Genomic DNA, 12,426 nt, shown 5'->3' on the forward strand with positions numbered 1-12,426 from the left:
TGAGGAAGACTGGCCCTGGGCTAACATCTGTGCCTGTGTTTTTCTACTCTATACGGGACGCCGCCACAGCATGGCTTGACAAGCAGTGCATCAGTGCGCACCAGGGATCTCAATCCCGGGCTGCTGCAGCGGAGCGTGCGTGCTTAAACGCTACGCCACTGCCACCAGGCCGGCCCCCGGGCATTTGTATTTTTTAAAAAGTTCTCTAGGTGATTTCAATGCGCAGCCAGGGTAGAGAATCTCTGCTCCTCAGTTTCTTAACCATCTGAACTCCAAGAACTTTCATTATTATTCTACTTCATCCACCTCAAAGTATGGCTCTACATTAGATTTTTTTTTTTTTTTTTTTTGCTGAGGAAGACTTGCCCTGGGCTAACATCCATGCCCATCTTCCTCCACTTTATATGGGACGCCGCCACAGCATGGCCTGATAAGTGGCGTGTTGGTGTGCACCTGGGATCCAAACCAGCGAACCCTGGGCTGCCGCAGCAGAACGTGCACACCCAACTGCTTGCGCCACCAGGCTGGCCCCACAAGTATTTTTTTGTGTGTGTGTGAGATCAGCCCTGTGCTAACATCTGCCAATCCTCGTCTTTTTTTTTTTTTTTTTTTTTTTGCTGAGGAAGACTGGCCCTGGGCTAACATCCATGCCCATCTTCCTCCACTTTATATGGGATGCCGCCACAGCATGGCCTGCCAAGCAGTGTGTCAGTGTGCGCCTGGGATCCAACCTGGTGAACCCTGGGCCGCCACAGCGGAGCGCGCGCACCTAACCATTTGCGCCACCAGGCCGGCCTCTACATTAAATTTTGAAGCTACTACAACTTGTTCTAACCACAAATTCCTTTCTTGGAACACAATCTCCATATTAAAACCATACTACTCCTCCTGCTGAACCTGCTGTTTGCTTTCATCTCAACATTTGTCTTTGGATCTTGCCTCTCCTCTTTCTCAGAGTACCCCTTGTCCTCTTCTGATTTCAATTGCTCCTCTACTAATGTGACCAGTTATTCTGTAATGATCTATGTAGCCCCTCAGATTTCTTCATTTCCTTGTCCTGCCTCTGTAAATACCCAACCAGTCATGAACATCAAAGCCCAGGATGTTGAGCGCATGGCTAAAGAAGTCCCAATCAATTGCCAAGAATCCTGTTCTCCTTTCACAATAGTCTGTACACAACAGTCACTGCCTCTCAGCCCCAAGAGTCAGGTCCTTGCTAAGGTGTTTTTTTATTTTTTTAATTGTGGTAAAATACACATAATAAAATTTACCATTTTAACCATTTTTACATACACAATTCAGCGGCATTAGGTACATTCATTGTTGTGCAACTATCATCACTATCCAATTCTAGAACTATGTCATCATCCCAAACAGAAACTCTGTTAAGTTTATAAAGTACACTTCTGATTCTTTCATTCCTCACCACAAAAATTTTTCATTGGGCCCTCAAATGCCTACCGAATAAAAATGAATCTCCTTAGTTCAACATTCAAGGCCCTCGATGACTTGGCCCCAACTAGCTTAATTTCTCATTATTCATGCATGCTAAACTCTAGCCAACGGGATGATTTGCCATTCCCTAAAAGATGCTCCTGATACTTACTGCCTCCATCTGGAACATCCATCTTCCTCAGTGCTACCCATCCAAATGGTTTTCATCCTTTAACACTCATCTGAAATGTCTTTTCCTCCATGAAGTCTTCTTATTGTTTTTTTCTGCATGAAGCAATCTCACCTTCTTTTAAAGTCCCACACCACCTGTCTATATTCTTGTGTTACATTTTATTATATATGATAGTTATTTCTTTACAGCTTATCTCACCCCGCAGGACCAGTCAACATGAGTTCAAATTCCAATTGTCATTTCTAAGTGACTCTGGACAAGTTATTTACCTCTCTAAGCCACAATTTCTTCATCTGTAAAATGGAGGTAAGAGTAAAGTATTTAGAACAGTGCCTGACTCATTAAATTAAAAAAAAATTAAATAAATGAACAATTTGTCTTTGTATCCTCCACAGAGATTAGTACAATGTTAAATACATAGTAGTGCTAAATGTTTGGCTGAATGAATAAATAAGGCTGAATGAATAAATATTGGCTAAGTGGTGGTTAAAGTCAGGAATTAAGCTTTTCTTGGATCATCTGCTAACTTTTCCTTAGTTTAGTCTTTCTCTGCATTTCTGTCCTAGGCTTCAGAGGTAAGGAGCCAGAATTGGTGACAGTGGGTAAGTCAAGGTTTTTGTTTTAAATCATCAAATGCTTTTTAAGTAATCCAGCTTGGAAACTAATATGAGAAAGAGTAAAAATCAGACCCCCAATGCTCTCAGGATACGTAATTCTTTTCTATCACTATACTTTCCAACCTATAATTATTATTTATATGACTGTATCCCCCACTAGATTACAAACCTGGAGGGCAGAGACTAACTTATTCATTCATTTAACAAATATTTATTCAGCACCTACTATACGTTAGGCACTGTTCTAAGTGCTGGGAATACAACAGTGAGCAAAGTAGAAAAAAATTCCTAGTTCTGGGAACATAGTTGATGCTTGTGTTTATGGAATAAATGAAGAGGAAATTCTAACAATATGGGAATCTTCAAAGCTCCTAGGATGTAGATTTCTGGTCTTTGCTGGTATTGTTGTTACAGAAAGAATTCACTTATATATGCACATACACATTTCATTTTGTTTCTTCTTAGCTCTTCAGTGACTCCTAAGATTCCCCGAGAGTTATAGAGCTGTTTCATAGCACCAGGGAATCACATATTATGTATGCTTTAAGTTATAAAATGTTGCTATAAAATATAGTATACAAATGCTCTCAATCAAACCATTGCATCTGGGGATCCAAAAACTACAAGGACTACCAAGGACTCTAACTGACCGAAATGGACATGTAAGTTTCCTCGCTGCCTTTATGACAAGAGAGTCCTGTTTAAACACTGTCTGCACAAGCCAAACCTATTATCCAAACAGGGTCATTTCAGAAAATGAAAGGAGGAACGTGTTAATAATTGTACCAGAACATCAGGTAAAATCCAGGAATCCTGGCAAACCAGGACACGTGGTCACCTCATTAGACTTCTTTTTTCCACTGGTTTTAGGTTGTAATTGCTTCTTGCACAGAAGACCTGCACCACCCATATCCTTCTCCATAAAATGCTAAGATTATGTTTCAAGTCAAAAATAAGCTTTTCCCAAAGCAAGCCAAATTTTTATTTCCAACCCAGTAGGCATCCAGTACTTTTGGGAAAGGGGCCTGTTTATGCACATAGTCCAGAATCCTGACTGAAGCACGATAAATAATGTTTTCCAATCAAACAATTAGAACTGGTTTCTCTTGGATTAAATTTCAGTAGGCTCAAAGTAATTACGTGCCAAACTGTTTTCATACAGATTTCCAAATAGAAACTCAAAGTGCAAATCCTTTAACAAGCTAAAAGTTCAGCTCAGAAAAATATATAATCTTTCTTAATCATTAAAGAATATATTTTCTAGGTTGATATATTAGATTTAAAAAATATGAAAACACAAAAGCTAGAAGATACAGAGGTCATGGTAGAATTTATTGCTCCTTCTATACCTGACTTGTGCTAAATCGATTGCACCCTGTAGGTAGATTTATAACAGTTGTAACCCAGACATTGGATTTTTTAAAGTTGCTTAAGGAGTTATCTAAAGATGTATGGTCTTTCAAAACCCAGGCTAAACTTTTGGTGGGTACAGAAGTAATCATTCTATTACAGTTTTAGGGAAAAACAAGATTGCATGATACTATACCGTGTACTTATTGTACACTTGATTGCATCAAAATGTTCATACATCTCAGATTTTCTAAAATGATATTAACTATTCAATTAGTTTTAAAGAGACTTTCTGGTTTAAAATGTCTGTCTACTAAAGAATACACATGCAATATAACATCCAATTTTCTAATCTTAGAAAAAAGTGTAATGCTATGGTATATATAATGAAAGATTACTTAAGGCTATTTCTTTTCCTTTACAACTTAAATCACATGATAAATACATATATATTTGACTCTATGAACTGACTTCTTTATCAACTAAATATTAGAACATCTATTAGATGCAAAGGAATATACTTAGAACTTACCTAAAATGACAGAGCCTCAAACAGACCTCAAAAACAATTTCTTCAAAGCACAATTCCATGATCACATATTTAAAACTCAATAGGCCGGCCTGGTGGCTTAGTGGTTAAGTGTGCGCGCTCTGCTACTGGCGGCCCGGGTTCGGATCCCGGGCGCGCACCAACGCACCGCTTCTCCCGCCATGCTGAGGCCGCGTCCCACATACAGCAACTAGAAGGATGTGCAACTATGACATACAACTATCTACTGGGGCTTTGGGAAAAAAAAAAAAGGAGGAGGATTGGCAATAGATGTTAGCTCAGAGGTGGTTTTCCTCAGCAAAAAGAGAAGGATTAGCACGGATGTTAGCTCAGGGCTGATCTTCCTCACCAAAAAAAAAAAAAAAAAAAAACTCAAGATATTATTCATTCTAAAATCTGCAAAGACACAACAATCCTCCAATTTAAGAAAACCACTGTCTAAAACCACATGTAATGCATATGCCATGTTTTTGAGATACTACAGAGGGAGTTGCTGACACAGATGGATAATATATTAAGTTGAAATCAAATAGTAACTTGAGATCCTATTAATCTTCACTATTTTGTGTTTTAGGTAGTAAGTTTTCTTATTTTTCAGACGGAAATTGAGGAAAAAAATTTTTTTGCTTTGGCTACAACAAATATATTTGTACTAAAAAGCACAGGACATAGAAAACTTCCTATTATGATACTGAAAGAATCAGCAAAGACAAAGCATTTGTGTAAATAGAGATTTCTTACATTTCCATGTAATAGCTGTTCTAAAACACAAATTTTTGGTATTCTTTACTCCAAACTAAATCATGCCTTCCTAAAAAGTCTTTATAATCCTATAGCAGTTATAGGTTTCATTCCTTTTTATGTTAAGAAGATGCAGCATTTTCCAAAAGGCATTGCCACTGGAAAACACCTTTTTTTTCCTGTGTATCATTTTACATGTAGCTAAAAATTATACAACACAAAACAAGAATATTGAGGTTTACATCTGAAAGATTTTTCCATCTGTAGCCAGCTAATTACTGTGAAAGCAACAGGTGTCAATTTTTTAACCTGAAGGTAAAAAATTAAATAAGAAAGTAAAACATTTAAGTAAACGGTATACCAGAGGGTTCCACGAATATTTTATGGCACAGGCTTTATTTTTTATTTTTATTTTTTTGTGAGGAAGACCAGCCCTGAGCTAACATCCAATGCCAATCCTCCTCTTTTTTTGCTGAGGGAGACTGGCCCCGGGCTAACATCCGTGCCCATCTTCCTACACTTTATATGGGACGACGCCACAGCATGGCTTAACAAGCGGTGCGTGCCCGGGATCCGAACTGGAGAACCCCGGGCCGCCAAAGCAGAGCGCACCTAACCGCTTGCGCCACCGGGCCAGCCCCAGCAAAGGCTTTATTTAAACATTCATGAACAATTCTGGAGAGAGGACTTTCATAGAAACATTCTGCTAACTAATGAAATGGGCTGAAATCAGTTACCAACGCTATCATACCACCTATGCCACTCATGGTTTTAAACCCTAACTATGGTAACCTTTCCTCTGCTCTGCAAGCATTCAAAATAATAATGAATCAAGGATCTCCCAGACTCAATTAAATTATAGTCAGTAATAGTAAATGATTGAGAACTCGTAGCGCATAGAAGCAAACATATGGGGCTGGCCCCATGGCTTAGCGGTTAAGTGCGCATGCTCTGCTACTGGCGGCCTGGGTTCAGATCCCGGGCGCGCACCGACGCACCGCTTCTCCAGCCATGCTGAGGCCGCGTCCCACATACAGCAACCAGAAGGATGTGCAACTATGACATACAACTATCTACTGGGGCTTTGGGGAAGAAAAAATAAAAAAGGAGGAGGATTGGCAATAGATGTTAGCTCAGAGCTGGTCTTCCTCAGCAAAAAGAGGAGGATTAGCATGGATGATAGCTCAGGGCTGATCTCCCTCACCAAAAAAAAAAAAAAAAAAAAAAAAGAAGCAAACTTATGGTTTTTACAGGAATGACAAACCCAAGTACACAAAATTAGTGCCTGATATAAACAATTCATGCTTGAACTATAAGACAAGACAGAAAATGGATATAATGAATTAGCTAAGTGTTCAGTGAAGAGAATCTAAATATATTTGGCATTTATAAAATATACCCATATTCACCAATTATCTTATCTGAAAACATTCTTTCCCTACAGATGGCCTATGCGCAATAAAAGGTTAAGTCAGCAGATCTGGGCTGCCCAAACCCTACACATTCTAGAAGACTTTAGGACTAGCCCCTGACCAGCTCCTGAGAAATAACCTTTGAAACCTTGCGATATCCTGCCTCATAAGAGTGTCTTAGTATACCTGGGGTTTTGGCCACACCAGATGGTGACCTTCCCTCGTTGACATTTGTCTGTGTTGTTATACTTCGTCACTGCGAGAATTAAGTACTATCTGTACATTTTCACTCAGAGAGGACAACTGGATCTTTGCACCTGGTTTCTCCTGGACTCTGCCTTATGCACCTTTTTCCTTTGCTGATTTTAATCTTTATCCTTTTGCTGTAATAAACTGTAGCCGTCAGTAGAACAGCGTTCCTGGGTCCTGTGAGTCCTTTCAGTGAATCACCGAACCTGAACGTGATCTTGGGGACCCCGATACAGCCTATAATTCAGTAAAGTTCTTATTTAATAAAGAGGATTTCTTCTAATTTCAAGGTTAGTCAGCAACTTCATTTCCACTGAGGCAGAAATAGTATTACACACTCATAGGAATACCTTCCAGTACATGGATTCCCTTCCCACCAATTAAAAGGATAAAGAAGGTGGCTCCTGGACAGGTATAGGAAGTTACTTCTGCTGAATGAAACAAGTACTGCCCCACTCCTACCAGCTCCCTCTTTTTCTTCAATGAGGACCCAGGTAATCTTCAGAAAATCTATGAAATGGAATCATTAATGCTTTCTCCTCAGTTGCTACTACTGACCTATAGTTGAGGTGAAAAGAACTTTCTCAATTCTTCTATCCTTAGCTTAATTTTGTACTTTTTAAAAAAGGATGTATCAGAACCATCTGGCCTGGCCCAAGAACTCTGGTATACAAAGAGACTCTTATTAGCCAGGGGCTGGTCAAGGGCCAGTCCTTTCTTTGGAATGTACAGGGTTGGAGAACCCAAGTCCATTAAGTTAACCCTTACTGCACAAAGGAATTAATTCCATAAAGCATTCATGGGTTAAATTATCACCAAGGATTACAGCATTCAAGAGCTCTTGGTTTGTCAGATCAAACCTCCTAGCAGTATTGATCAGTGACAATTCTATCACCTTATAAGGTGTCCCAATTCCCTAGTCAGCTTAGCCTTTCTCTTTCCCTTTGGGGAGCTCTTAATTGCTCCCAGTTACTAAAGAATTTAGTTATTAATTTAATAATTTAATAATTATTTAGTTATTAATTATCTTTGATAATTCAAAGATAATTGTCTAATATGCAATTACCTACCACCTGTGTAAGAATGAAATTTTAGTTTATTTCACTGCTGAATCAGAGAAAGTATCTTGCTATTATATTGGTTTCCATTCTGAGTCACAAGGCCTAGTGTTAATAAAAAGCCTGGAGTGAATAAACTGCACTATTGTGAGCTCACCAAATTCAATGATTTAGGATTCTCTGTCTTTCACTTAAAGCTTTTCCAAGTTAAATGCAGAATGGTAAATGGTGACACTTTGCCTAGAAATGTCAGACGGACTAACCTATGTCCTAATTTTTTTTCATGCACAATCCCAGGAGCTATTACCAGGCATTATTTTACAGTTTATTATTATCCATGATACCTAACATACTATTTTTACACATTAACAATAGTAATAACAGAATGTTAAAGCCTCTATCCTAAGAGAATCATATAGGTAGTGTTGAAGTCAAGATTAGAGAGTCAGTATACTGCCTGAAATTGAACCTCAATCCCAACACTTACTAGCTCTGCGATCTTGGTCAAGTTTTTTATCTTTTGTGCTTCAATTTTCTCTTCTGTAAAATAAGAATAATCAGAATACCTTCCCCAGATGAGTGTTATGGGGATTAAATAAACTCATATGTGTAAAGAACTTAGAATTGTGCCTGGCATCTGATAAAAAACTTACGTAAGTAATGGCTATTACCATCAACACCACCATTATTCCAAGGAACTCAGGACATTTAACTTGAATTATCTCTTCAATTTTCACCTTACCCAAAGTAGTAGAAATACGGGGCGTATTATCCTCTTGACTGACAGGCAGTTGTATAGTGACAAGAGCACTTTATTGAGTTCCACTACAACACAGCTCCCTCACTGATTTCATCTGCAAAATGGGGATGGCAATCACCTATCTCATAAGGCTATGTGGGATTTAAGTAAAATATCTGTTCAGAAGTCCCGTTTTGTGGTTATAACCACTCAGGATATATTGATAATATTGCACTCTGTCAGATACTTGGGATTTCAAAATTACCTGGTTCCAGGTACTCAATCATTTCTGCAAGGATGAGATTTAACATACTTCAAGGCATGAACCCCAAAAGGTGCTAGAACAAATTAATACAAAATTGTCTCCTTCTTTCACATTCCCTGGTTAGGATACATTTCTTCAAAATAGTCAATGTGTGGTGGTTGGAGTATGTCGAGGGCAGAGAGTACCTGAGAAAAGGAAGGAAAAAAAAGTCAAATTTAGAGAACAAAAAGGAAGCAAAATATGACATAAATGCAAGTAAATACTATTAACTTTTAAATGATTTAAGGCTTAGTTACAATTGTCCACTGAGATCAACTAAATTTATAAGTCAATAAATATAGTCCTAAACACTAAGATGGGTTTGTAAACTTACTATTTAAAAGACAGTTCTACCTAAACCAAAATGAGAGCGGCAACTGGGTTATACTACATGCTACCAGAACCCCTGCACAGGAGAGAGTATTGGAAAGAAATGCTCCATTTTTAGCAATCAGTGTTGCTCTAAGAGCACGAGGAGCCAGACGTACCATTCATTCCTTTATCTCTCTGTTCAAAAAATGTTTATGAAGTATGTTCTCCCTGGCAGGCTCTTGGGTTATACTGATATACAAAACTGATATCACCCTTGCTTTCATGACTAGGGGAAAGGAAGGCATTAAACAAATAAGCAATTACACAAATATATAATTATGACATTGATTATTACGAAGGGAAAAGTAAAGAGGAGTGGGAAGAAAAATCTTCCCTGAAGTAACACTACTCTAAGAGTTGAAGGCTGAATAGGAGTTGGTCAGACAATGAGTAGGCAATGTAAAGGAACCGAGGCAAGAAAGAACCAGGCAGATTCTAGAAACAGAAATGCCAGTGCTTATGGAACATAGTGGGTGGGAAGAAAATAGAGTGGGATAAAATAGAAGAGGAAGACAGGGAATATATTGCACAAAATCTCTTTAAATTATGTTAAGCATTTTGGATTCTATTCTACGTAAAAAAAAGAAGTCACTAGGGTGGGAAAAAAGACTTTAAGGCATCTGGAATTCAAGTCCTTTATAAAAGGAGCATACTACTAATGTAACTTCTACCATCGAAACATAACAAACAGGCCTACTTCCCCTACCAGCCGTCTAAGCTACTGGTAAGTCCCATCCATGCTGTCACACCCAAGAATTTGAACCTATCTTGCTAATGAGAAATACCAGGCTCAAAGGATATGGAAAAAGTTGTTTAACAGGAAATAAACTGTGTGGTACAAGTTCAAATTTTCTGATCTTTAGCTTAGAATTTTTAAGAAAAAACTTTTATTATGGAGAACTTCAAACATATAAAAGTGGGCAGAACAGTATAAAGAATAAAGAATACTCATGTAATCCATACCTGGCCTTAGTAGTTATCTATACATTCCTGTTTCATCTATACCCTCCACTCTCCCTATATAATTTTGAAGCAAATACCAGACTTATTTCAGCCATACATCAGTAAATATCTCTAAAAGATAAAAACTTTTAAAAAATAGTTATTAGATATAAAACTTTAACGTTTTTTAATACCATCAAATATCCAGTGCTCAAATTTCTAATTTTTAAAAAAAAAGTTTGTTAGTCTAAATATTATGGTTGATTTATGTCTTTTAAGTTTTAACCTATAGATTTCTCCTCCATCTCTTTTTCTTTTCCCCTTGCAATTTACATGTGGAAGAAACCTTGTTCATTTTAAAGGTTTTTTCAGCCAAGCATTTGTCACCTTAAAATTTTAAATTAAACTAAAACCTCTTGTAATGAGAAAGCCTTTACTCACATTAAAACCAGTTAAACACAAAGGTTTTAAAATAGTTTAGATGTTTTATAAAGAATATCTATCTTTCCTTCCTGAATTAAAAAGCTTATACTTAGAATCTTGGCATAAATGGAAAATAAGAGATTTTCCAGTTTCCTCAAAGAGTAATTTTTATCATATGAAAGATAAGTTATTTCATTTGTATATTTTTAAAAACCTGTAATTAGCTAGTGCCACAAATTCACATAAATTCATTTCTCATTATGTGACAGAACAATTTTTAACATGAATATTTGATGCTTGAGGAAGGCAGTTAGAAATTAGTGTTTTACTTGACATCTTTCGGACTCTAAACTCTGTATCTGAACAACATACATCCTGTCTTGGAGGAAAACAGAATGCAATGAATGACAGCGTCCATTAGACAAAGCTATTTTACACTTCAAATCTATCTGCTATAATTAGAGGTTATCTAGAGGCAAGTGACAACCACACATTTTAAACCTTGATAGAGAAGAATGAGGCTTTCTTACTCCAAATTTGATGAGGCTTTTCGTAGAAAAGCCATATGAAACAGGCTTAGACATTTGCACCAAAGCATTTAGCTGTGATTCTTAGCTTCCAAGGTACAATATTTTAAACTCTGCCTGGAATTTTTTAAACCCCTGTTGTTTTATACTCCTGTTCTTTCTACTTCAAGATGTTTATCAGAAGATGGCATTCCACAGTGTTTCTAGGTGGCAAAAACAGTGCTTAGACCGGTAAAAATGATTCAGGAATCTTAGAAGTGATGTAAATGAGTAAGTGAGAAGGAATAGTAGCAGTTTCAAACCCTAGACTTCATGCCTGACTCCCTATTTAAATAGCCCGAGAGTCCCCCTATAACCCCACTATTATTTGTGGGAATAAAAGTGTGTGAGATTAACCTTATGATGTAAATAGGAGGACGCTTGTAAAGACTCTGACTTGTAAAGAGTCAAAGTATCCCAAAATACCACCAACTCTTCAAAGGATCTCAAATACAAAAAAAGTAAGCAGACTTGTCTAATTAAAAAATGAACTAAAGCTACATCCTTAAATAATGGTCATTGACAAACACTGTTCAGCGCATTTCTCATATCTTTTAAGAATTGGACAAAAGCTCATTATAGTAGCTGCTTTTTAGAATTTTAACCTCTGCGATGTTAGAAAACCCCTATAAATTGGTTACCTGATGATTAAATGGCTTAGTTTCTTTAGTCAGCCTTTTATCAATAAAAGAATTTGCCATGAATAATATCAATCCTAAATACAAAGACTAGAAATTTAACTGTTCACAGAATCCAGTTAAATCCCATGTTTAGCAAAGGAGCTACCCTCTCCCATTCTCTCACCCTCCAATAGATTATAAGTTCTTTAAGGTAGACACTATGTTATTACTATTGTTTTTTATAGAGTTGTAATATATAGTAAAGTACACAAATCCTAAGTGTATAATTTGATTAATTTTTACACGAAGTGCATAATATGATGAATTTTGACTCCATGGCTAAAATCTAAATTAAAAAAATTAAGCATTTCAACATCCCAGAAGGCCTCCTTACGCCTTTCCAGTTAAAACCCATCCCTGCTCAGAGGTCACCACTGTCCTCATTTCCATCACCATAGATTCATTTCGCCTGTCCTTGAACTTTATACAAATTAAATCATAAAGAGTGAAGTCTTTTGTGTACGGCTTCTTTCATTTACTGTTATGCCTGTGAGATTCATCCATGTTGATGGATCTGTGGTTCATCCTTTTTATTGATGTGTAGTATACCATTATATGAATGGAATATAACATAATTTACTTAAACAGAGTACTGTTGGCAGACATTTGGGTTGTTTCCAAAATTTCTAGGTATTAGGAATAAAGCTGCTACGAACATTCTTGTACATGTCTTTTGGTGGATATATAGAGTCATTTGTCTTGAGTATACCAAGGAGTAGAACTGCTGGGTCATTGGGTAGGTATATATTTAGCTTTAGTAGAAACTGCCAGTTTTCTTAAGTGGTTTTACAAATTG

The 12,426-nt window shown here is 37.2% G+C and overlaps 1 protein-coding gene across 2 annotated transcripts in view; it reads right to left on the bottom strand.

Moving 5' to 3' along the window:
* NLK (nemo like kinase) overlaps positions 1 to 12,426 on the bottom strand; it is a 167,751-nt gene that overhangs the window by 50,523 nt on the left and 104,802 nt on the right. For both annotated transcript variants that reach the window (XM_058560286.1, XM_058560285.1), the window contains exon 3: positions 8,738 to 8,793. In XM_058560286.1, the coding sequence (XP_058416269.1) occupies positions 8,738 to 8,793 (56 nt within the window). The remainder of the gene's footprint in view (positions 1 to 8,737; positions 8,794 to 12,426) is intronic.

Source organism: Diceros bicornis, chromosome 18 (genome assembly GCF_020826845.1).
Source record: "Diceros bicornis minor isolate mBicDic1 chromosome 18, mDicBic1.mat.cur, whole genome shotgun sequence".
NCBI lineage: Eukaryota > Metazoa > Chordata > Mammalia > Perissodactyla > Rhinocerotidae > Diceros > Diceros bicornis.